This window comes from Stegodyphus dumicola, chromosome 1, assembly GCF_044657685.1.
Source record: "Stegodyphus dumicola isolate Sdum_Otavi_A_Nest chromosome 1, ASM4465768v1".
Lineage (NCBI taxonomy): Eukaryota > Metazoa > Arthropoda > Arachnida > Araneae > Eresidae > Stegodyphus > Stegodyphus dumicola.
Window position 1 is genome coordinate 189986409 of NC_140768.1, and position 25840 is coordinate 190012248.

Sequence of the window (25840 nt, forward strand, 5' to 3'; positions counted from 1 at the left end):
GAATTTTTTCAGTCATAAGTGTGTCGTGCAAGTTGTTTTGGGTATCAAATATTTGAATCCTTTTTCATTTGTATTTCTAGATAACAAGATTTGTCTCTATAATATTGCTTGATTTGATTTCATGTTATGATCCAGTTTTCAGTTAGTTTCTACTAGCTAATAGACATATTTTATTGAATTTTTTGTCTCTTCGAGGGATAGTAATAGAATTATAAAGTTAAATGAATGTTTATCAAAACGCATTTCTTACAGAACATTTTTATAAACAAAATTAGGTCATTGAAGTCTTTTTATAGCCACAAATAATCCTGTGCCAAGGTTGCAGAATTAAAAAAAAAAAAACTAGTATTTCCTTCTTTAAATTATCCTTAAATATAGAAAAGGTACTTAATTTACTTTACAAAGAAGTTTATAAAACATGTAATGATTGTATAATATCGATTTCAGTCTTATGTATTTTCTTAACACAAAAATACCAGAAAATTTATTTTTAATACATTAATGACTAAAATATTTCATTAGAAATAAAATTCAACCAAATTTAATTTTTGGGCATTTAAGCTTGATGTATTCTATATCATTTTAGAATGAATGTCTTTAAATTATATTCAAATTCAAAAAGGTCCAGACAAACATATTGAAATTTTCCGTTCATTCAGCGTTGCAATCAACATTTAATGCTGAAACAAAAATTTTAATCAGAAATAATAAATTTTTCCTTATCCTATTCCCAATTCTCTTTGTATATTTTTATAATTATTCATATTATCTCATTTGGTATATTTTTTGTACTTAACAATAATATTTTAGCTTTCTTGGTTCTGAATTGCCTAATTATCTGTTTACTTAATCTTGATATTTGGTAATATTTGGCAACATCTTGAGAAATTGTTGAAATTTTATTTTATTTTTTCTGTAACTGATAGCATGTCAAGAAAGAAAATATTTCTATTAAATTTTCCTACTACTATTCCGACTATTAAATTTTTCTACTCCTATGGTTACTATGAGAGATTTCACTGTATTTTTAGTGCTGTAATACACTGTAATACCTAAACTATATTTTAAAAACCATTACAATATAGTACTTCTTTAAAAAATATATTATTTCTAGACAGATCCTGTAATTTGTTAAAAAATTCTTGGACATGTTCTCTTAAATTCTAAATCTGAGAATATTAATTTGGCACTTTGTGTACCAATTCAGGAATTGTTTGAAACTGCTGTTTATTAGCCAAAAGGGGCAATTTGCCCAGAAAGGCTATTAATTTTGTTTTGGCATTTTGCATTGATTCACTATAAACAGCGAATCACTTTTTAAATTGTTGGGTGCTACTTTGGTAGGCGGTTGCACGGATTTTAGCGATTTTTCTTTTGGCGAGTAATACAACTTATGGTAAACCCATTGCTGGATAAGTTATTTATGGTAACTGATATTTTGTTGTCATTTTATTAAAAAATAATGCGTTTTATTATGCATAACTTCCGTGTTTTAAATATTATTTATGGCTTCTAAATATTAAAAATCAGTTTAATTTTACATTTTTATTTAAAATAAAAATTTTATTGTTTATCATATTTTATGAAATTTTATGTTGTGGATGATGTAATCAATGACATCACCTTACTTAAAAAGTAATTGGTTTTATTCATATCTATAAATTTAATCTAATGTTTTAAACATTATTTATGGCTGTTAAATATTAAAATACAATTTAATTTTGCATTTGTTTTAAAAATGATTTTATTATGAATGATTATTTAAGTAATTTTAATTCTACGCATGATGTAATCAGTTCCCTGATTGATTACTGAATATTTGTGCATTACCGTGCCATTTTAAAATTTTATTATTCATCTCTTCGAATTCGTCAGATTTCAAATGGAATGGATATCTCCGTTTCGAAGATGAATGTTGTTATTGGTAATTACCAAGAATTATAGGTATTGGAATAAAAAAATTGCCCTTTGAGACCTTATTTTATCCAACCTGTCTTTCCTAATCAAAGATTTATTTATAAATTGTTAATATCATCAGAGGAAATTTATTTTAAATTTTTGGAAGAAACCTTGCTAATTGCTTCTTTAATGAAAAGCGAGATATGTGGATAACAGATGAAGATAGTTAAAAGAGCCGATTCAATTAATTATTTCGATTTTTTTTGTGGTACTTATCAATAAACAAGAGGTTAAATTACTCCAAAAAATGTAAGTACATATTTTTCTTTTATTTTATAATTGTATATTTCAATTTTTGTTAAAAAAATTAATACACTATTTTCAAAAATTGCCGAGTTAATTATTGTCACATATGTTTTAATGTTAATTATATTTTATATAACGTATTTTAAAGTATTTGAATTTAATAATATTCTAATTCTTTTAAATGTTGGTAGGATGGTTTTTAATTCGATATTCAATTTCAGTAATATTTTAATCTAATTAAACGTTGGCACAATGTTTTTATAGCGGTGTTTTTATTCTCTTTTTTGCTATATGAAAGTAATAATAGCCTTACTTTAATATTTTATACTTATAGTAAATGTATTTATTTACACTTGTCTGCCATCTTAAAAAACAACATTTTCAACAAAAAAGTAATCCATTACTTTTAACCATATTAATTTTTTTTAAGTTTCGAATACTTTACTATGCGTAAAAACAGCCTTTTTCAAGATGGCTGACGATTGTAAAAATCGCGCCAACGTAAATCCCCAAAAATCCGTGCAACTGTCTACCAAAGTAGCACCAATTGTTGCCACCAAATATCAGAGCCTCTTTAATATTTAAAGAAATTAAATAATAAAGAATCTGCATAAATGTATGCATGTTTCTGGCATTGTGATAAAACATTGGTACCTAGAGCCATCAGGTTTTGAATAAGGTACGTCTCCACCCGAATGTGGGCATGGGGAAGCCCAACTTTGTTCTATTATCTGTTTCATTTTATGTGAAGCATTTATGAGTTTTTGATTAAGAAACTCAATGATTTCAAAGCGAGCAATGGCAGCACTGTATGGGAAATAAACATTTTTATCTCCAGCGCACAAGACTGTGTATCAGAAATCCTAAAGATATGCTCATTTAAATGCTTTGTGATATTGCTGTTGAATTCAATTTTATGGTTTAAGTGCGAACAACATGATATTTAACAAATAAAGGTAGCACACAAAGCGTTATAATAATGCCCTTTGGGCGTACTAAAAAATCTGAAGGCCTTCGGATTTTTTTTTTTTTTTTTTTTTTTTTTTAAATTCTTATTGTAGATGCATAACCAGAATTTTGAAGGAATATAAGATAAAATTATGACAGTAAATATGATTTTGACAATGACAATGTAAATATGATTTTTGGTAGGCAAATAGTAATTTTTCTCTTAGAATTTACTTTTAGGTTCAAATTAAATTTTAGTTATTTTTGCAAAGAGTTGCTTTCCAAATCATTCTTTTATGAATTTGTATTTAATTATCAATGTAAATTTAAAATTTTGAAATTTTATAGCAGGTATAGATGAACAATTTGTAAACCTAAGTGATTTATTTTTTTTAATTATGTATTAATAAAATCTTAAAACTGTGTCCAGTTTTAATACATTTAATCTTTTGGCTGTCAAAATGCATGAAACTTTTTAATGTGTTAATTAATTTTCAAATTTTGAATTTTTACATTTTAACTGGAAATAGCTGATAACTGATAAAAATTAAAGAATGAGTATTTTATGAAATCTTTTACCTATGTGTAATAATATATTGCTGAGGTTTTTTTTTTTCCCCCAAAAATCATCAGATATGGATTTGGACAATGATAAGGACACCGCAAACACAGATAGTGATCTCCTAGAATCTCCCATGTCAGATGGCTTAATGGAAGATAATTTTGAAGAAATATTGGGCACGGATGGTTTCCCACCTGAATTAGATGACAATGATGATGAAAACAATGAAAATAAGATTGTAGAAGAAGAGGAAGATGATTACTCAGATATTTCTAAATATGGCATCATTGAGATTGCAGGTAAGATAAGTAGTGTTATAAATGTGTGATAGTTTCTATTAAATCTTCTAATGTATAATTTCATTTTTATATGAGTGTAAGTGGTACATTTAGTCCTTAATTTTTTTTAATACTTCTATATAACCTTTACAATTAAATGGTTCTGAATAGTATAAAAGCCTGCTTTATTTGCTATATATGGAGTAAATCATTTATACTCTGTAATTTTTTTTTTTAATTTGAAACTCTCTTGCATATTAATTCTGTATTCAGATTAATATTTCATGTACATGTTTTTATTCTTGCTGTAAATTAAAAATATGCTTTCCCACCTGTAAAGAAAAATACTGATCCTCTTCAAAGCCAATAGGATGACATAGCCACAATTTTCAGCCATGTATACCAAATGGTTGCATTTATTTCTGACTAGTTCAGACTCGGCAGCCTTCATTTTCATAACTGACATTTGTGAGTCATGGTCATGTGAAAAAATGAAGCAACGAGCAAACATCAAATTTTGTTTTAAATTGGGAAAAACTAGGCCTGGAAATGTAAAAAATGATTAAATCTGTGTATGAAGATGATGCTGTAATTTGTTTATAAGTTTCTGAGGTTAAGAGTTGGAAGAGAATTGGCCAGAGACAATGACAGATCGTGTTGTCCATGTTCTGAGCCAGAATGATGAAAATGTTGAGCTTATGCAAGTGTTGGTGAAATCTGAGCACTGAATGATAATCAAACTGATAGCATAGTTGTTAAACTTTAGTGTTAGATCTGTTTTCATGATCATGATGGAGGATTCGGAAAAGAAAAGAAAGAAGGAAATTCCGTGTGCATTTTGTTCCACACACACTATGCCCTGAAGAAAAAGAAATCAAATTTCCTCCTGCAAAGATCTGACTATCATGGCTGATAAGAATCTAAAATTTTTGCTAAACATTGTCACCAGAGATGAGACTTAGTATCTGGAGCAAAAGGTCAAAGTGCTGAGTGGAAAGTCTGAAAAAGAGTGGTCTGGTGAAAGTTACACATATCATTAAGATTAATGTTGATTTCATCTTGTTCGTTCAAGGTTTTTTCAACATTTTCTTTAGCACTTAAATTAAAAATAGAATCAAAAATACTAACAAACACATTTTGCAGATTGTTAAATTTAGTTTTTAACCATTCTAAGTCAGTAAGACTTAGAATGGTCAGTAAGACTTAGAAGATCTGGCTCAGAAAGTTTCTTTTGCAGTCTCAATAATTTGTTGAGTTTGCTTTAGAAAGGGCATCTTTCATTTTCATAGCCATGTTTGCTACCCTTATCAATAATTACAAGTTATTACACAAATTTAATTCAGAATTTATTCAGTGCAAAAGTTAATAATACATAGAACTTCAAAAACTAATTACACCTTCCTTTCAGCATCTGGTTTTAATCCGCAAATATATATTCTCCAGAAACTAAAAATGGCGGCAGAATCACTTCTACAGCTTGCTTATTTATTCAACAGATTTCATCCTGGTTCTGTTGGACGTCTCAAAATGGTCTCGCTAAAAACTAAACAGTGGTCTGTAACTCATCAATTAACTAATTAATAATTTTATTCACATACTTCGAAGACACTCTGGCATCCACACGCATGCTTCACAAGCAGAAGCCAAGTAAAGATTCCTTCCTTTTACAGTAGTGATGGCAGCACCATCTCATTTCAAAGAGATTTAACAACCTGCTTCAGAAATAGGCTTTCATCAGTTTCTATTTTGTTAGGCCCCCTCCAACTTTGAGGACAAACTTTATGCAGGTAATTCAGCGAAATTGTTACTGTTTTGTTGCCCAAATTCAACTGACCCATATCATGTCCATTGAAACTTTTTTTTTTTTTTTTTTTTTTTTTTTAAGATAGGGAGTTCCATAACTAATCTACTGCTTGCTATTCCTTAGAAGTCAAGTCCTAAATTAAAATTTTTCTTCGTAGGATAATGCATAAGCACCAAAATAATGTTGCAGAAGGCATATAACTGTCTATGATAATAGAGGCAAGATCATTTTTATGTAGTTATTTACGAGTATCTCTTCACATTCTTAAATGTTATTTCTAATTTAAACTAGGTGATGATTCTTATGGAAGAAAAGTTATTGTTATCTCTGCATGCAAATTGCCATCAAATAAAGACTTCAACCATGCAAGATTCTTAAGGTGGTATTAATTTTTTGTATTTATATATGCATGATAGTTTATGAATTCATTATAATTTTAACCCTCTGAGCGGCACGGGTTTTTGGATCTCTTATAAAGACCTGCATTCAAAGATGCTTTATTAGCTAAATTTGCATATTTACTTACTTTAACCTCTATTTTCATAAACTTACATTTATTAAGATGATATTTATATTATTAAAGAAAGTAAGAAAGCAAAATATCAAAAATTATAAGCTGATATATAACAAGTAACAAAAAATCTCATGACCGGATAAAGCCAGCCATAACGCTCAGAGGGTTAATATGTATAATTTATTTTATTGTATCATTAGCAAGCTGTCACTCAAGTTTTAAAAAATATAATATTATGTTAGAATATAGTATTCCAAGTTATGACAAAAAACAAAAGGTGTTTATGCATAGAGTTGGGTTATACTTCTGTATCAATTTAAGAAAAAAGAAAATTACTGAATTGTGTTGAGATCTGTTATTGGTTATTTGAAAAACTGGAAATGAGTTTTTAAAAATTTACAATTTGATTTTTCGGATAGCTTAATTTTTAGTTAATAGTAATATTGTAGGCAGTTGTGGCTAGCAAATTAAAGACTGCTTTCATTCAATCTGTGGGGAAACCTTTTTAATTCAAAATTTATTCATTATACAGAAATAAAACACATATTTTAACTGGAAACATACTGTGCCATAGTGTTACTAAAATGTAATGGCAACAGGAATCATATGGATAACATTGTTTTCAAATGAATATAAATCAGTAATAAAAGGTATTACAATTTCAAATGCCTGAGTGCTTTTCTTTTGTTATGATTGTTGTTATTCCTTTTTAATTGTTGTTAAGAATGGTTAAGAAGTCCATATTATCTACTGATGATTTGCTTTGTTTTGTATTGATAAGCAGTGTGCTGTTATAGAATTTAAGGTAAGTAAATAAAAATTATGTTGCATAGATTAGCCAGAGTTTCCCCACTTCCACCTGTATAAGAGTGAAATAAAAACTTTTAAGTATAAAGTATTGAAAAATAAGTAAAGAACTGTAAGTATTGAAAAATAAGTAAAATTTGTCTTGTTTTTCTGCATAAATTTATATCATTTATTTAATTATATTAAATTTTAATATTTCTCTCCCTTCCACCTCCTTTTATCAAGTTACTGTATTGTTTTAATACTCATTCTGTGGTGCAAACTGCTTTATTTATATTTTTGGGGAAGACCATACAGAGTAGTAATGTTTCTTAATTTATTATGATGTATTAGAATGCAGTATATGAAATTTGTGATAAGAATCAAATGTAACAAAAAAAAATTGTAAATTGAATACCAAAACTACAAAAGGATTGAATTGATAAAGCGAGAAATTGCTGCCAGTTGCCAGTATAAGATCATTGATTTATCTTCTGTGTTATAAAAATATTTTGCTCTTGAGCATAACAAATCCTTTAAATAGTCATTTTATATGTATTTCTTCATAATATTTTGCTGCAAGTAAACCGATATTCAAAATTAAGATATTTTTTTTTCATTTGGCCGATTATTTTTAGAATGGTGGACAGATTTTTAAAGTATCCCAGATATTCTGTAAGCTAGAGGTCTGGCTGGACAGTCCATCCAATTAGTACCTCTATTTTCCCAAAAATCATCACCAGATTAGCCTTGTGTGGACAAGTGTAACTTCTTGTGTAGTTTGTTGAATTTAATTACTTCTGTACTTTAAAAGAAGACTCAACTAATGAGTATATCTCAAGAATTCAAAACTTTTATTATTACAATTTTAAACAGTTCACATGACATTCAGCTAGCACAGTAATATGTGCATCACAACAACGGAATCGCATAGCATGAGCGCCATTAAAGTTAAAGTTATTTTAAATATACATCACATCCCTTCTTCCAGTTTATAAACAATAATAAAAATACCAAATAATATCAATACAAGTATATTTACAATATGACATACAATAACAAAAAAGTTACATAAAAATGATATGTGCAATACGTTACATTATTTTATTCCATGACAAAGTCTCTATATCTTGAAGGTTGTCTAATCAACCGTCCACTTCTTGTTATTGTACTATTGGATAGATTATTCTGTTGATTTCCTATATTAACAGGCACAGAAACGTTCTCAGGGCTTCCATTTGAATTTTCCTCTTTATCTAATACTATATCATAATAATCATTATTAACTTTGTAAGGTGATTTTGAAAATTTTATATGGCGTCTGTTTCTTTGCAATATTTCCCCATTTGAATTTCTTACAATATAGGATCTAGGAGCTTTATGTTTTGAAATTATTTCACCTTTATCCCATTGCCCAGTTCTAAAGTTGAACAAGTTTATACTATCTCCAGGTTTTAACTCAATCAGTTTCTGTGCGGTTCTATCATAATAATATTTTTGCCTAGCTTGAAGTGCACGAAATTTAGAATAAGGCTTGTTTATCTTAGCATTTAACAATTTATTACTGATAGGTAATTTTGTCCTTAATCTTCTATTAAGTAACAGTTGTGCAGGAGACAAATTTATTCCACTAATTGGGGTATTTCGATATTCCATTAAGCCTACACTTATTTTTTGCACTTTCCTGATGATATTTTTCACTATTCCTACAGCTTTTTCAGCCAACCCATTACTTTGTGGATATCTGGGGCTACTAAATTTAAGTTCGAAATCCCAATCTTCCGCAAATTTCTTAAATAAGTAGCTATTACAGGGATTATTGTCGCAAACGACTTCATTTGCAATACCATACCTGGCAAAGATGCATTTTAACTTTATCATAATTTCATTTGCTGTCTTATCTTTTATGCTAGAAACCTCAATCCATTTAGAGTAATAATCGATAACTACTAAGTAATTTTGATTACCAAATTGCAAGATATCAAGGGCAATTTTTTCGAATGGTTTAGTTGGAATTTCATGTTGCATTAGAAATTCTTTTTGATTTCTATTTCTGAATTTTTCACATATTTCACATTTGGAAACAAGCTGCTCAATGTCATTTGTCATACCTGGCCAGTAAAAAATTTCACGGGCTCTACTTTTATGTTTCTCAATTCCAAAGTGCACTTCATGAATAATTGCAACATATCTTTTCTCAAACCATAAGGTACAACTAATTTTTTATTAATAAATAACAAGTCGTCATTAATATAAAGATCATTTTTAACTTTAAAATATGTTTTTTCACTACTATCTACTTTTTTGTAACATTTAGGCCAACCCTCTTTAATATATTTCGTAACTAATTTCAAATCTGGATCTGATTCAGTTTCTTTCCTAAATTGCACCACTCTTCTTTCACTCATAGGCAAATATTTTGAAATAATGTGAACAACATTTAGCATTTCAGGATCATCACTAATAGTTTCATTCACAGGATATGCTTGTGACAAAGTGTCAGCAAAAAGCATTTGATTACCTGGAACATAATTTATCTCAAAATCATATTTTAGTAATTTTAAGATCATCCTTTGCATTCTAGACAAGATTTTATGCAATGGTTTCTTAACAATTGCCATTAATGGTTTATGACCACTTTGTACTGTGACTTTCCGTCCATAAACAAAATCGTGGTACTTTTCAAAAGAAAATACTATGGCCAATAGCTCTTTTTCGATCTGTGCATAGTTTTTTTCACTGTTAGTCAGGCTGTGAGACACAAATGATACAGGCTTACCCTTTTGATTTAGACACGATCCTAGGCCATCCTTCGAACTATCACACTGTATAATTATATCCTCATTACCACTGAAAACTTTTAAAATTGGAGCTTTGGTTAGCAGTTGTTTGATGTTGTTAAATTTCTCTTCCTGAGTTTTTCCCCAATTAAATTCTACCTTTTCTTGAATGATTTCTCTTAAAGGAGCAGTAACTTTAAATACATTAGGTATGAATTTTGACAGAAAATTTAACATTCCTAACAACCTCCTTACTTCAGTTTTTGATTTTGGTGTTGGCATATCAATAATTGCTTTAATATGACTAGGATCGGCTTTTACACCTGACTCAGAAATAATTTGGCCTACATATTTGACTTCCAGTACCCTATATTGTAATTTATCAGGATTAAATTTTAAATTTAGAGACCTAGCTCTTTCAAGAACCTTAGAGATAATTATATCATGAGTAACCTCTAGATCCTGCAATTATGATATCATCAAAATAAACTTCCACACCCTCAATATCACCAAATAATTTTTGGTTTCTTTTCTGAAATAATTTCTTTGGCGGAGGATATTCCAAATGGCATTTTATTAAATTTATATCTTCCATAAGGAGTATTAAATGTACATACTTCAGAACTAGCTTCATCTAGTGGTACATGCCAAAATTCATCTTTTAAATCTACAACTGAAAATACTTTTTTACATTCTAACCTACTAATTATATCATCTGGAGAAGGAATTTGATAGTGTTCCCTTTTAATTACTTTATTTAGATGTCTAGGATCCAAGCATAATCTCAGACTCCCATTAGGTTTTTCAGCTATAACCAAACTTTGAACCCAATCAGTTGGTTTATTTACTTTCGATACTATCCCTTCTCTTTCAAGTTTATTTAAAGTATCTTTTAATTTAGGCTGTAAAGCCTGAGGAACACGTCTTGGGGGGTATATTACTGGTATTGCATCATCTTTAAGGGTTATATGATATGGTTCGTCAGGAAATTGCCCTGTACCTGTAAATATATCTTTATACTGAGCAATTGAATCATTTTTATTAATGATATTGCACTTTAATGAATCAATTCTTTCAATTAGCTTTAATGCAGAACAAGCTGTTAACCCTAATATAGACTTAGATCTTACATCAAGAACATAAAACTGTAAAGGTACATTCTTAAGCCTTTCAGTTGAACAATTAATTATAAGAGTACCTTCTGGTTTTAACTTAAAATTACCATATGCAGTTAAGAACAAATCAGTTTCATTAAGTTTAGGCTTAAGTTTAACATTATTTAAAACATACAAAGGCAAGATATTTACTTCTGCACCAGTATCTAACTTAAAATCAACCTTGAAATACTTATTATTTACATACATTGTAATACTTTTCACCCATGTTTCACTTACCTTGTGAATATCCTTATTTACTTCATCAATAGAATTTGTTAGATCTTTGATTGATTTTGCACTTATTTTAAATTCACTATGCCTGTTTACTGGTGGATTACTGGTGGATACTTTTCACCCATGTTTCACTTACCTTGTGAATATCCTTATTTACTTCATCAATAGAATTTGTTAGATCTTTGATTGATTTTGCACTTATTTTAAATTCACTATGCCTGTTTACTGGTGGATTTATCATTACAGAGTCAACAAATACACTATGTTCATTATATATTCTAAGTTCATTATTTGGTATTCCAACTTCACAAATGTTCTTGGCACACCTCGCGGCAAATTGGTTCTTTACTTTGCATTTCGCACACTCGAAAGCTGGACAGTCCCGATATTTGTGCCTTCTTCCGCACTTCTTGCAGTCATATTCTAGTGCTGGTTGCTTCTGCTGTGACGATAATTTCGGTGGCACTGACTGTTTTGATTGATGCTGCTGTTTTCTATATTTCTTCACGCTGTTCACAGTCGCTGGATCATCTTTCATGTTCCGGAGTTGCTCTTTGCTTGTTTCAGTGGCACGGACTATTTCTATAGCTTTTTCTAATCCTAGGTTAGATTCTCGAAGCAAACGTTCGGTCAGACTCCTATCCCGAATGCCTAATACAATATGGTCGCAAATCAATCCATTTTCTTGTTCAGCAAACTCACAAGTTGATGTTAAAGTCTTTAACTGAGTGACATAACATTCAATTGTTTGTCCTTCTTGCTGGCTACACGAAAAGAATTTGTAACGTTCATATACGACATTCTGCCGTGGTGAACAATAATCTTCAAAAGACTTCAAGACCTCTTCGTATTTCTCTTTATTCTCAGGTGGCTCAAATTGAAATGTGTTAAAAATTTTGAGTCCTTCACTACCGAGTAAATTCAAAAGGATTGCAATTTTAGTCTTATCTGGCTTGGCATATTTTTCCGTTGCAAGTAAATAGTTTTCTAGCTCTTGCTTCCATTTTTTCCATTTTTCTTTAACGTTTCCGATGGAGAATGTTAGCGGAGCAGGTGGTCTGAAATCCATTTTGCTCCTGACACCATGTAACTTCTTGTGTAGTTTGTTGAATTTAATTACTTCTGTACTTTTAAAGAAGACTCAACTAATGAGTATATCTCAAGAATTCAAAACTTTTATTATTACAATTTTAAACAGTTCACATGACATTCAGCTAGCACAGTAACATGTGCATCACAACAACGGAATCGCATAGCATGAGGGCCATTAAAGTTATTTTAAATATACATCACATCCCTTCCTCCAGTTTATAAACAATAATAAAAATACCAAATAATATCAATACAAGTATATTTACAATATGACATACAATTTATTTGTACATTATGACATACAATACAGTTATTTTAAATATACATCACAACAAGAACTGTCATTTATGAAAATTAAATGAGTACTAATTGCACGCTTGAAAAGATGAACCATATGGCTCTAAAATTTCTTTCCCCATAACAGTCTTAGAGCCTCTGACAATGATGTTAAGGTCTGCATGTCAGTCCAGCTTGATGCCTTTTCAAGCCATCAAACTTCTGTTGCCATACTGTTCCCTTTTTTGGATGTTGGAGGGTAGGATGCAGGTCTCTGGTTTTCTCCAGATGAAAGGATGCCAACTTAAAAAAAAAGGAGAAGAAAAAGTTTTATATCTTCTGTTTTAATCAGCTTGTTGATGAAATTCGATTTCCATTTTACACATCTCAGATGTGTGACTAGATGTTAGAATATTACAAAATAAATATATAACGTTGTTCTGATGTGTGAATTTTGACACAAAATTGGACTTTTCTGAAATGCCATACTATTTTTTTCCCCATATTTTGATTCTATGACTCAAATTGTGCCTAAAAACCAAATTTTGTAAAACTTAGTGAGAAACTTACTCAGTAATTTCAGAGTATGGTTTGGTGCACTTTTCTCATTTTCAGCCAAAAGTAATTCACTCGGCGAACTTCTCAGTTTATGTTAGCCATTTCGTTTTCGATTTCATTCTAAACATGAGCAAAAAATGTTTCTTCTTCCTTGGAAATATTTTACTAGCTCAGAAGGGCTATTAATCTCAAAACGGCATTTTGTGTTGAATCATTTAAATGCTATATGTCACTTTTCAAATTGTTGCCACCAAATATTATTGCCTGTATTATATTTAAAGAAAAAATTAAAGAATCTGTATGAATATATATATATATATGTTTCTTGAAAAATTCGATGATTCTAGGTATCGTTGTGAGAAAACAACGGAACTTAGAATCATCAAATTGTGAATAACATAGTCCTGCACCCGAACATGGACACCTTAAACCCAAATTTTGAATTTTAATATCTATTTCATATTTTGTAAAACTTTAATGAATTTTGTGATTAAAAAACTCAGCAATATCAAAGCTAGCGGTTGCAACATTGTAGGGAATAAAACATTTTTATCTCCAGTGCACAAGACTGTCTTATCAGAAATTCTAAAGATATTCTGTTTTTAAATATTTTAAACCCAAAGTGACATTAGCCAAATACTCTCGAGTATGTGTCTGTAAATGAAAAAAACATCCGTTTGGAATCTTTTAGATTTTATTTTAACTACAGTTGCTGTTTTTAGACTTTTTCTTTTTTAAAGAATTTTATTTTAATTATTTGTGTTGCATGGTTGATTTATAATTCTTCAAATAGTTGTTTTAAAAATTTCTATTTATTCGTTCACAGTAAATGAGCCCAGCACCACAGGTCCTGGGTTCGTTTCTCAGGCTGGGCAAGGTTGACTCAGCCTTTCATCCCTTGAGTGGGTCGATAAAATGAGTAAGTTCGCTTGGAGGCTAAACACCGGAGGTCCTGCGACAAGCTAACCACTTGTTCAGGGCATATGGTCGCGCACCCTGGGGCGCATGGTCAAGAAAGCAGATTTTGGGCACTGCAGGCCTTGACCCACTAGGACTGTCATGCCACAGAGTTTAGTTTAGTCATATACATTTTTTTACTTGATTTTATTTATTTCAATATATATTTTTAAATTTTTTCCAAAAGAATACTTTGTGACCCATGCTTCATCACGAAAACTTTAAAACTGCATTCTGCATTAAAAGAGAAAATATTGTAAAGTGCATTTAATATGTCTTTCAGTGGGTCATTTAGTAAATATATATATATATATATATATATATATATATGAGAACAATGTATAATCTACATTTTAATTTAGAATGATATGCATACAAACAATTTTCCTGAGTTTTGTTACTGTGCCATTGCTTGACACAATTTTATCATCCTTCATTTTGTTTGTTAAAATATCATTCATATTTCCGAATCATTTTGTAAATTGTAAAAATCAAATAGCATAAGATAAAAAAAAACTAAATTTTATGCAAATATATATATATATAAATGAAAATGAATAAATAAAAAAATATTTGCCTTCTTAATATGCCTTGGATTTTTCTTCTTAATGGCTTATTGTCTCAAAAAGAGCTTAATGATTTTCTCAAGGCATTCTGCTTATATATCTGCAATCAATGTCAGTTTTTGATTGGCTATATACCATGCTCAGTTTTGAAACAGCTTGTTTTCTGTGACATTTTTACAAGTGAATGTGTCTTCTCCCATTTGATCAGAGTAAAATAGTGAAGCAGTTTTACCCATCATTCTGAACATCTTTAGAGGTTAGGCATTTTGAAAGCAGGAGGTGACAGAAAAAAAAAAAAAAAAAAATTCATCAATATTGAAAACATTTTTAGCTGGTATTTGTTTGGATAAATTCTTGAATCTTCAACAAATTTGGCTGAGACATCTTTAGATTCTCCTTTTATGATAAGATATAATATTATGTAATGTAATTTAAATTTATATTAAAATTCAATGAAAAACAATTGCCCTTTATGGTGTTTGTGAGGAACTGGCACCTTCTGTGGAGAGCGAGGATGCCACGGCAGCGAGATGCCTAGAAAAACAGCAGAGTGGATCATGCAGAATGCACTGCCGTCTGCATGATCCACTCTTCTGTTGTTCTTATGTGTTTAAAACTTAAATTTTCAGCGGGTACGGCATTTACGTGCACTAAAAATAAAATATAAACCTATGATGGTATTGTACATAGTTTGAATAACCTTGTCATTGTAAATAGTTTGGATGGCCTTGTCATCGTACATAGACTGGTGCTGTTCCCACACAAAAGACCACTCAGTTGCTTTTTGCAAACGTTATTTTGTTTACATTCTTTCCCTTGAACGGACCTACATGCCTTATTCACCCTAAACGGGATCTCAGAACAATAACATTCTTCCCCCTTTCAAATCAGCATTCTCATCAGTTTGAATAGTCTCTCTCCTCTGCCATTCGATGAATCTTCCAGGACCCATCCTCTCCCCACCCCTGCCTTTTCTTTAATTTTTTTCAAAGGCGGACACAACTCCACCTGCCTCGCAATAACGAACTCTGACATATTTTCCCTTCAGCATGAATTGATTTTTCTTGGCATTCTGCCAGATACAGATCCCATCAGTTTGGGTACAAGTACTTGTTGGATAGTTTTTAAGTAAGAAGGGAGCGGAAATTTTTTGAAAATGGCACCTAAAACGACACAGAAGCTATACTGCTGGTTTTAAGCTTAATGTAATTTCAATTGCTGAACAAATTAGAAATAGAGTAGCAACTCGAAAGTTTGAAGTGGACGAGAGATGTATTCGATGTTGGAGAACTTAAAAATATGCCACAACAGAAACGAGCCAAAATAAGTGGTACTGTAAGGTGGCCAAATGTAGAGAACGACCTTGCAAACTGAATAAAGGAGCAACGAGGAAAGGAAATGGCAATTTTGACTGTAAAAATTCGCTTACAAGCAAAATTTATAGCAAAACAAATAAACATAAATGATTTCAAAGGAGGGCCTTGCTGGTGTAGCAGATTTAAAAAGAAAAAATATTTCTGTGCATACTAGATGAACAGTCAGGCAACAATTACCAATGGAGTGGCAGGATAAAAAGGCATCTTTTCTAAATCGTGACAGATATTATTGAGAAAAAAAAACTTCTTCGGTCACAGATAATAAATATGGATGAAACGCCGTTAGCTTTCGACTCTCCTGCAAACAGAACTGTTGATGAAACTGGCGCAAAAACTGTATCGGTGCTTACGACGGGGCATGAAAGAACGTCATTTACATGTGTGTTAGTTGGTGCCGCAAACGGTGACAAGCTAAAGCCAATGATCATTTTTAAATGAAAACTATTCCGAAGGGAGATTTTCCTTGACGTAATTATTTGTGCAAATGAGAACGGCTGAATGTGCAAAACAATCATGCATGAGTGGCTATAAAAAGTTTGACAGTGTCGTAAGGGATCTTTTTTCCAACCAAAAGGGTTATTGAAAATGGATTTCATGTGTGCTCATTTACTTGAGTCAATGAAAACCAGATGTCAAAAATTGTCTACGACTGTAGCAATAATTCCTGGTGGTTTGACAAAAATCTTACAACCATTAGATTTGTCAGGTAATAAATCCTTCAAAGCTGAAGCCCGAAAGCGGTTTGAGTGTTGGATTAGTGAAGGATTGCATACGTATACCAAAAGCGGTAAAATGAGTAGAGCATCTTATGAAGAAGTTGCAAAGTGGGTAGGAAGTGTGTGGAAATCGGTAAAAACATTGTCAATAATATCAGGTTTTAAAGAAGCTGAAATTATATACTTAGATAAAGAGACTGTAAACCAAGAAGATGAATGTGACGATCTGGAAGACTTGGACTTAGATCAGGATTTACTAAATCTTTTTAATTCAGACAGTGAAGAATCAGATTTTGATGTATAGGTTGCTATAATTCCTTTTGTAAGTAAAATTTTAAATTTCCTTTTGTCATCCAAATTTAATATTTCGTTGTTGCAACATTTTTTATAATATAATCTGAATATTACAAATATGGACTTCTTTAGTGGGTAAATATAAGTATATTCGTGAACGTAAATATATTTTCAACATTTCTTACCTTTAATTTATTTTTGAGTTATGGTTTCATTTCATGCATTTTTCTTAACTGATATGTCATATATCAGTACACATGTTGAGATTTTGCATCTATACGGCCCATGACGGTGTCACGCGCAATTTTATCTATTGCACCGTTTATGCTGATGCGGCATTTCTGTGTAAGTTTAATATTTTTCCCTCCATTTTTCTTGAGTGCGCCGTTTACGCTGATGCGGTTTTTCTTCCCGAAATTACGGTAATTACTTTTTTTTTTTAATTCTTAAGAGATTTGTCAGAAATATGTGTAAAAATATAGTTATTGTGTTATTGTGAATAAAAACATTTAAAAAATGCAAGTTTATTTGATGATTGACATCAAATAATTGATGGAAAAAAAACCATGATCATCAGTCACGATAGTTTTATTCCGTTTGTGCTTTTCGCTAGTATAGGGCCATTCACAGGAACATTTAACTCACTACTGTGAGTTAAAACCTCGGCAAAATATGGTTTGAACTTCCAGATATTTCACCTTTAACATGTCATTTCTTTGAAATGGGTTTTCCACAAACTGATATTTTTTTCTAACTTTGTTCTTTGAGAAAAATTTGTTTTCAGTGTTAATATAAGAATGTTCAGTTTTTTGACAGTTATATTTCCATAAATTTTGTATTCTTATCGAATTCTTTTAAAACTTTTGTTTAAAATCCCTTATTGTATCTTTCAGTGAGACTGCTTTTCATTTTCTAGACATTTTGATTACAATTTTAAGCTTAAAGTAAAACCCAAAGGGCAAATAGTTGAGTTAAAACATGCTTACCAAATGATAAAAAAATGAGACACCTCCCAAAATTTTTTGGTCAATGGAATCCAGCATTTATATTGTCCCACCTAGTGATCCAATATTAATATTGAGCGCAAATTCTAAGTCATATAATTTTGACAGTTTTTAAGACCATTAAATGACAAAGAGGATATTTTTAAAATTATCTCTAGTAATATGAAAGAAACTGGCTAGTTGAAGTATTCTTTGTAACAGAGTCGATAAAAAATTTAAATCTCATATATTTTACTAAAAAAAGAGATTTGCTCAAAACTGTTAAATCCACAGTAGTGGATAATTCAGAGCTTGTATGGCCCCTAAGAGTCCTTAGGTTTTTTTTTTAAATCGATTTTTTATCTTTAAAGGTCCTTAATTTTGATCATCTGAAATTTCTATCATTTTTTACAACTGCCATTTTAAATGTCAATTACCGTATTTGACGGCATATAAGATGCACCCTTATTTAGAAGGCCACACCCAAGGAAAAAATGTTTAAAATAATCCACAATAACTTAAATTGTGGTTTCTTTTAGTTCTTACGTTTCGTAAAAGCCAAATAAACAATCATTGAATGCAATTACCAAACATATTTTTATTAAGGAAAATTAACAAACGGCAAGCTATTTTGAACATGATATGTAAATTTCAATAATGAATAAATGAATGAACGGCAAGCAATCAAACATAATACAAAATAAAGCAGAAACAACAAAAAAACACAGATTCAAGGAAAAGGTTGCCTGTCATGAAATTAGGCTTTATTCACTTTCAAAACCATAAATATCCTTTTCACTATCATCATCATCATCGAAAACAAGAATATCATCATCACTACTGTTTCCGTCATTGCTAGTGTCACCTTCTTCCATTAATGCGTCGTCTTCTGTTCCGTCAAGAGCATTACTGATTAGGTGGTGGACCGAAATGCCTTGCTGCTGCTCTCTTTCCATGCACTTTGGCATAGTTTAACACTCCTAGTTTATATTGAATTATATAGCTTAATCTCTTGTTTCCTGTAGTCATATTTTCCAGGGTATTTTTTAAACAAATAGTTTTAATCATCGATACCAACACGTTTATACAGGGTAACACCAATACCGACACGTGTGTCGGCTGAGTCAAAGAAAGTCTATGTAAAGAAGGAAAGGCTGCATAGACGTAATGTGACCGTCGAACCTGTTCGAACTTCGACATCAGCTTCGAGCTTTGACGCTTTTAGGCGATAGATATTTCACGCATGCGCAAAATAATTATGGCAGGTGTAGAAAAAGTTATGTGTGTGTAGACCTTTATCCGAGTTAAAAATAGCATTCAGTTTTGATAGTTAACCTGTGTCCTTCATGTATAAGACGCAGGTAACTTTTTTGAGACCAAATTTAGGGAAAAAAGTGCGTCTTATATGCCGTCAAATATGGTATTTAAATATTCTTTTTCAATGGGTTGTAGAGTGGGTTCTTGATAATCATAGATATTGTATTAGATATATGTAAAAATTTCACATCCACTATATTTCTGATAACATCCACTATGACATTTTGGACAAATATTTTTGGTAATTCATTGGCAAATATTGTTATCTTTTGAATGGGTGAATTGGTTCATAGATTATAATTTGTTCCTGTTTCTAATATAAACAATAGGATACTCAAGTCTCTGAGCAAGAAGTGAAACATAAACATTTCGAAATTATTTCATTTTTTCTAATGACAACAACTCTTAAACAACCTTTTGCTTTTGGGAATGTAAATTCTTTGTTAAATGGTTCCAAATTTGGCAACTTGTCAACATTTTGGTGATTTTAATATCAGTTTCTGTAGGAAATTTTTAATGAAACATTTTTATCTTTCAATATCATATTATAAAGTGACATTACTTTTTATTTTGGTGACTTATACAATATTTTGATTCTGGAAAATAAACAAGATAAAAAATGCTTAAATTGCCCTTTAGCACAATTTACAAAGCAATTCTTAGCAAAAGCAAAATAGCTATCGATATGTAATTAATTAAAATGCCTTTGTTTTAATTTTTTCATAGTAAGAGTTTTTCCCTTGTTATTGTCTGAATATACGTCAGTTTTCTCTATAAAATTAATTTTACCTTTTTTTCCTGATTTTTTTTTTTCTTCCAACATATTTCTCACTTTTTGCTGTTACAGAATTGGTAGGGGTAATTTCTCTTTAGTATTTTAGACATTGCAGCTTGGAAAGTTTAGAATTATTTGAAGGCAAGATTTATAGACCCATGAGTCCAGAAGATTCCAGAAAAATGTCTTCATGATATTAACACATAATGGATGATTTTTATGAGAAGTTCATGATGAACTTTTACTTTTTAGAGAATTTTCAGAAGAACACAAAACATAATATTTCAATGTTTTACTTCTGATACTAGAAATCTTTTTCTTAACATGCTTATCTTCCACTTGTTTTCTCCACTTTTCACTAGACACAAGCATGGAAAATATCAAAAATACTTCTAATCTTATCACAGGAACAAGCATTTATAGAAAGGAATTTTTCTATTAATAAAGAAATTGAAAGCTGACAGTTTAAAAGATTCATCTTTTATGTCTCAATGTATCATACACAGGGCTGGCGCTACACATTTTCCCACCTGATGGAATCTCTATGGATCCTAAATTCTGCTGCCTAGTGCCTTCCTAAATTCTAAAATTTTCCCATTTTCCCATTTTTAGATTTTGTTGCTCGGTTTATCACTAAATTCTAAAAATTCTGCTACACTGGCTCTATAACCGGCCCTTACCATGTATCATTTCATATTTATTCTGAATGTTCTTATTATTAAATAAATTAGGTTAGCACCTTTTCCTGTACATTCTAAATGCATTTAGTTTTTAAAATAAAAAATTTCTAATTAAATTCTAAAATGGAAAGGAAATGTATTGAAGAAAGAAACCAAATGCATAAAGAGAAAGAGAATTAATCTTCAAAGATATGCAGAGTTATTATTATGTAAATTAAGCTGTTGTTTATAATTTTCCGTTTCCGTTTCCTCACCAAAATGAAAATCACTTAGACAGTTTTTAAACTAAGGTTTTGAGGTTGTAAGACAGAATTTGTTTATGGCCCCTGCTTGCATCCAGCATTAGTTCTTACCAGCTCTGATAAATTGTAATTTTTCGTCTTGCGTTATCACTGCCGATATCTGAATTTGTTACGCAGTAACTATGTTACAACAAGTTATGATGTGTTACTTAGCCAGCTTAATTTTATAAAAATTAAATTGAGTAGTCATTGACTACTGGTCCATATTTTTAGTTTGATTTTGACTGTTCCTGTTTAATTGGATCGTCATAAGCTGTAGTTGGTTTTGCTAGCATATGAACATGCCTTTATATTATAACGTTTTTTTAAATAAGATATTTAATTAAACCTTTACCTGACTTTGTAGTTACTTTCAAATATAGTGATAATTTGCTTCACATCTGTCAGGTGTTTTGGACCATTTAACTTTTATCAGATAAAGTAAAACCTCATAGGTACATAGTCGGGAGATTGACAAATTAGGAGATAAAACATGCAGAAACTAGTGGGAATATTGGTTTGCATAATGAAACAAATTTCTAATTGTTAGAAAAGATGCTTAAAAAAGACTGAAATTGATATAAATTAGCCAGAATGTCTGGAAAGGCTTCATATTAAAAAAATGCATAAATATTTTGTTGAGTATAGTTGCTACAAAATGTAAATGTTTTGTAGCTTTTAATGTGTAGTTATCTTAATATCGTTTAAGAATCAATGTCATAAATTACATGTATTTTCAACTGTGGCATACTAATAAATTGTGATTTTAATAGTGTTTTTTTAACAAATATTTTTTTAAATAAATTTAATAGTGGCAATGTAAATATATAATGACTAAGGTTATCTAACTAGCTAATTTAATTATTTGTACCTAACTGGTCACCCTCAAAAGTTATCTCTGCATATTAAAGTGAGCTATTGCCTTTCATTTATCTTTACCGTGGTCACAAGACACAGCACAAAAATGTAAAGATTAATAAACTTAATTCTTTTCATCTAGTGAGACTAAAAATAATACAAAGCATGTTATCACCTCTGGTGCTTTAGTGGCATACTGGAACCTTAAAATATATTAACTGCATTAATTAGAACTCCAGGAACTCTACGTGAAGTTATGACATTAGCTGTGTCAGACAGGCAGAGCGCAACTAACTTTCAAAACTTGCCAAATGTGCCTGCATAAGGCTTTCAGGTTTGTTTTGATCAGCAGGCCTCTCTCTAGGCAAGCAGCAAGAGTGGTAGCAGCCAGTATTCTGTAACAAATCATGATTATGATTTTACTCCTCGTTTTAACTTATGCTGTTTGACATAAAATCTACTTGCTATTTACCGAACCTGTAAACTGAACAAGTACCTGACAAAATGAGACATAAAATAAAAAATCAACATAAAGCTAACTGTTAGTAAAATGTCACTAATCTTCTTTCAAATATGTCTAACTATTGAGGGTAAAATATTTAATGCTATAGTTCAACCGTCTCAAACGTAACCGTGGCTGGCATTCTGCCAAAATGCATACACTCATCCAAAAGGGGCGTTATTACTTGCTGCGACGTGAAAGGTCACGTGAATACTCCAGAAAAAGAGAATTTATATGCTCAAGGGAAAGAAAGTCCCCATCCTTCCATCCTATTTTCAAAATAACTCGGTCCGAATGGCACATGCTTGTTCACGCTCATGGTCGCGGATAAGCCGGTCGAACTATACCTGATAAATTTTATAAAACTGATTTTATTCTCAAATTTGTTTTATAATTATGTTTATTAAATTGTCTAATAATGTTTTCTACTTGTGGATCTATTTTATTCTTAGGATGGTATCACAAAAGTTAAGTTCATTCATAGCTAATATCTTTAATTGAATTTATTCAGTTCCCATTTGTTGATGGGTTCTTAATTTTTTTTCATTAATGGTCCTTAAAAGTACTTAATTTTCGTATGCAAAAATGTGTACTAACCCTGATAATTGGCATCTTATGCCAAGAAATTGGTGAATTCTTTCATGCTCTATTTCTAAATATAGAGGGAAATGCACTCATAGCAAAAATTGTCGATCAGTGATTTATTCAGACTGTTGGCTGGTGTTTAAAACTGAAAAATTAGAAAAAGAGTTAAAGACATTTTACTGTAAACCATAAATTTTATTGTAATGATCCAAGAATAGCTGCTCATACATAAAATATTGAAAGACTACGGCACTTCATAGGTGGAGAAATAAAAATTAAGGAGGCACAGTTAGCCAAACTCTTACTATATGGAATTTATGTAGCAAATGTCCTTGGAACGAGAAAATGTTTTTGATGTCATATTAAAAGCAGTTGTGGAAACATGGGGCTCACAAAGTATATGTGAGAAGTAAATATGCCAATAATTTTGGTGCCAACCTGGCATTTAAAAAAGGGGAGCCATAATAATAAGGAAGTTCATAAAATTCCTTCATTTTTGTCACAATAAGTGTGTTTTCAAAAAAATAATTCAAATTGCTGGATTTTTTCCTTAAATACCTAAGTAGGTTGTAGTTCCAGTTAGTCAGCTTATTTATAATTCTGTTTTAATCTCGAGATATAATATCTTATTTTATTTGATATCTTTGCCGCATTTCAGGTATCTGATGCATACTCTTGATCAGTTTGTAGAAGCTGACTATACTCTTGTATATTTTCATTATGGATTAAATAGCAGAAACAAGTTACCTCTAAGTTGGCTTTGGGAAGCATATAGAGCTTTTGGGAGAAAGTGAGTTATAATTATTAATTTTGAATGAAATAATAAATGCCACAAATTCTCTTTTTATATGATTTTAGTTTAACATAGTTGAAGATGTTACAAGCATTCTTTATATGGTTTATTTTCATCTAACATTGTTCAAGTAATTCCTTTTTACTTCCTTGTATGGAATAAAGGAAGTAATGTAATCGCAAAAAATTTTGGGGTATCTTAATTCAATGAAAATATTCATTTTAACTGCTCTGGAATCCATTTAATTTTTTTTTTTTTTTTTTTTTCCATATCATCTGTACATATGCACAAAAAAGTTTTTTTTTTTTCCTTCCCCAAAAAAGATTGTAAAATGGATTTGAAATACATTCAGAAGATATTTTGTGTGTGTGTGTAATTGGCCATACCAAACCTATATATATATATATATGTAACAAAAATAAAGACTATGTAAAAGATTAAATTAGCAAAGTAAATTTCCCTTCTCAGTTCTAAAAATAGTAACCTTTCCCTGCACTGCGTCATTTCTATATTAATCCATGTCACATGACACTTACATAATTCTGATGATGTAAATGGAACTAAAACAGCCAATAGTCATTTTACATCAGTATTAACTATCCAATCAAAATATATTGAGAACCAAAACTAACTCAGTCTGAATTAAGATTTCACCCTGAACATAATGCACTTGCCTGGACTGCAGTCTATCTTTCTTACTGCAAACTTATATAAAATATAAATTTTTTGCCTATCATTTGCGAGGTTGAGACCTTGCCAACCAAAGATGTGCATTTGAGTGTTTGCCATCAAAGTCTGAGCTCGAATTAACACTTGAACGCAAAGTTTTCAGTTTTATCCGTTTTGTGCACTCTCTGTGAGTTTGTCACTAAACTGATTGTGCAACATTTGGTCTCGTTCATTCACTTGTCCAACACTGTTGTAAGTTCAGATTTTAATTCTAATATTCCTCTTTTCTGCCTCTCAGAGTGGAATGCGACCCTATGTTCCATATGACTCTTGTTTTCCCATAGAAACTCTAATTTTAATTGTAAAAATTGTTTTTTTTTTTAAACTGTATTTGGTGTTTTAGGTTTTTTCTGTATTTTACAATTTTTAATGAAGATGCTTTGCATTTTTATGTATTTCTGCCTTGCCGCAAAATGAGAACTGAATTGATTGAATGAGCAATAATTCATCTGTAATAAAATTCAAGGAATTAAGTTTAAATGAAGTGCAGCAAAAGATGTGTGTAATTTAATAGGCCAGTACTAGTTAGTCATCTGGTGTGCAGATCAAATTTTTTTAATTTGAAGGATTTACAATAAACTACAGCTCCATAAGCTAACTCAGAGGCATCACAAAATCTGTGCAACTCAATAAAAGTTGCTTCTGTGACAAGAATGCATCTGTGAATTTCTGAATTACATATCTATGGCAGTTCAGCGAACAACAGTTGCCATTCCTTGACTTCTTTTTTAGGTAGAAGATCGTACCATGAGAGCTTCAACAACCATAGTATCTGAAGAGATATTTTAGCTTTAGCTTCACTTTACCCAACAAACCAAATGGTTCAAAGATTTTCGCTGTTGTTAACAAAACTAGACTTTTAGTAATTTCATGCTCATTTTCTAGTTTCACTTTAAAATTAAAACAATCTTTATCTGCTTTCCGGAAAACACCAAGAGCTGAAACTTCATTTGCACATTTACATGTATATTCATCGTCAACATTAACTGCAAGCTCCAGATTGTTGGTACACCACTGTACAGAGTCATATAGTTGCAATTCTTAAAATCTCAATCAATTCATGCTATAACTCCTTTGCCGAACTCAATTAACTGCATCCTGTTAGCACATCATTCATGCAAGCATCACTCTAGGACTGCAGCTGCTAATGGAAAATTTCTAAACTCATCTGTGGCAAGTTGACGTAATATTCTCATGGCTAAGAAAGGTCCTTTTAATGTGCCTTTCTTTAGGT

At 30.7% G+C, this 25840-nt stretch overlaps 1 protein-coding gene across 1 annotated transcript in view; it reads left to right on the forward strand.

Annotated features, from left to right (window-relative positions):
* The window catches only part of RhoGAP68F (Rho GTPase activating protein at 68F), a 102470-nt gene that overhangs the window by 6616 nt on the left and 70014 nt on the right, over positions 1 to 25840 (forward strand). The window contains exons 4-6 of the mRNA XM_085824109.1: positions 3787 to 4014; positions 6089 to 6176; positions 23743 to 23874. Coding sequence (XP_085680235.1) covers positions 3787 to 4014; positions 6089 to 6176; positions 23743 to 23874 — 448 coding nt within the window. The remainder of the gene's footprint in view (positions 1 to 3786; positions 4015 to 6088; positions 6177 to 23742; positions 23875 to 25840) is intronic.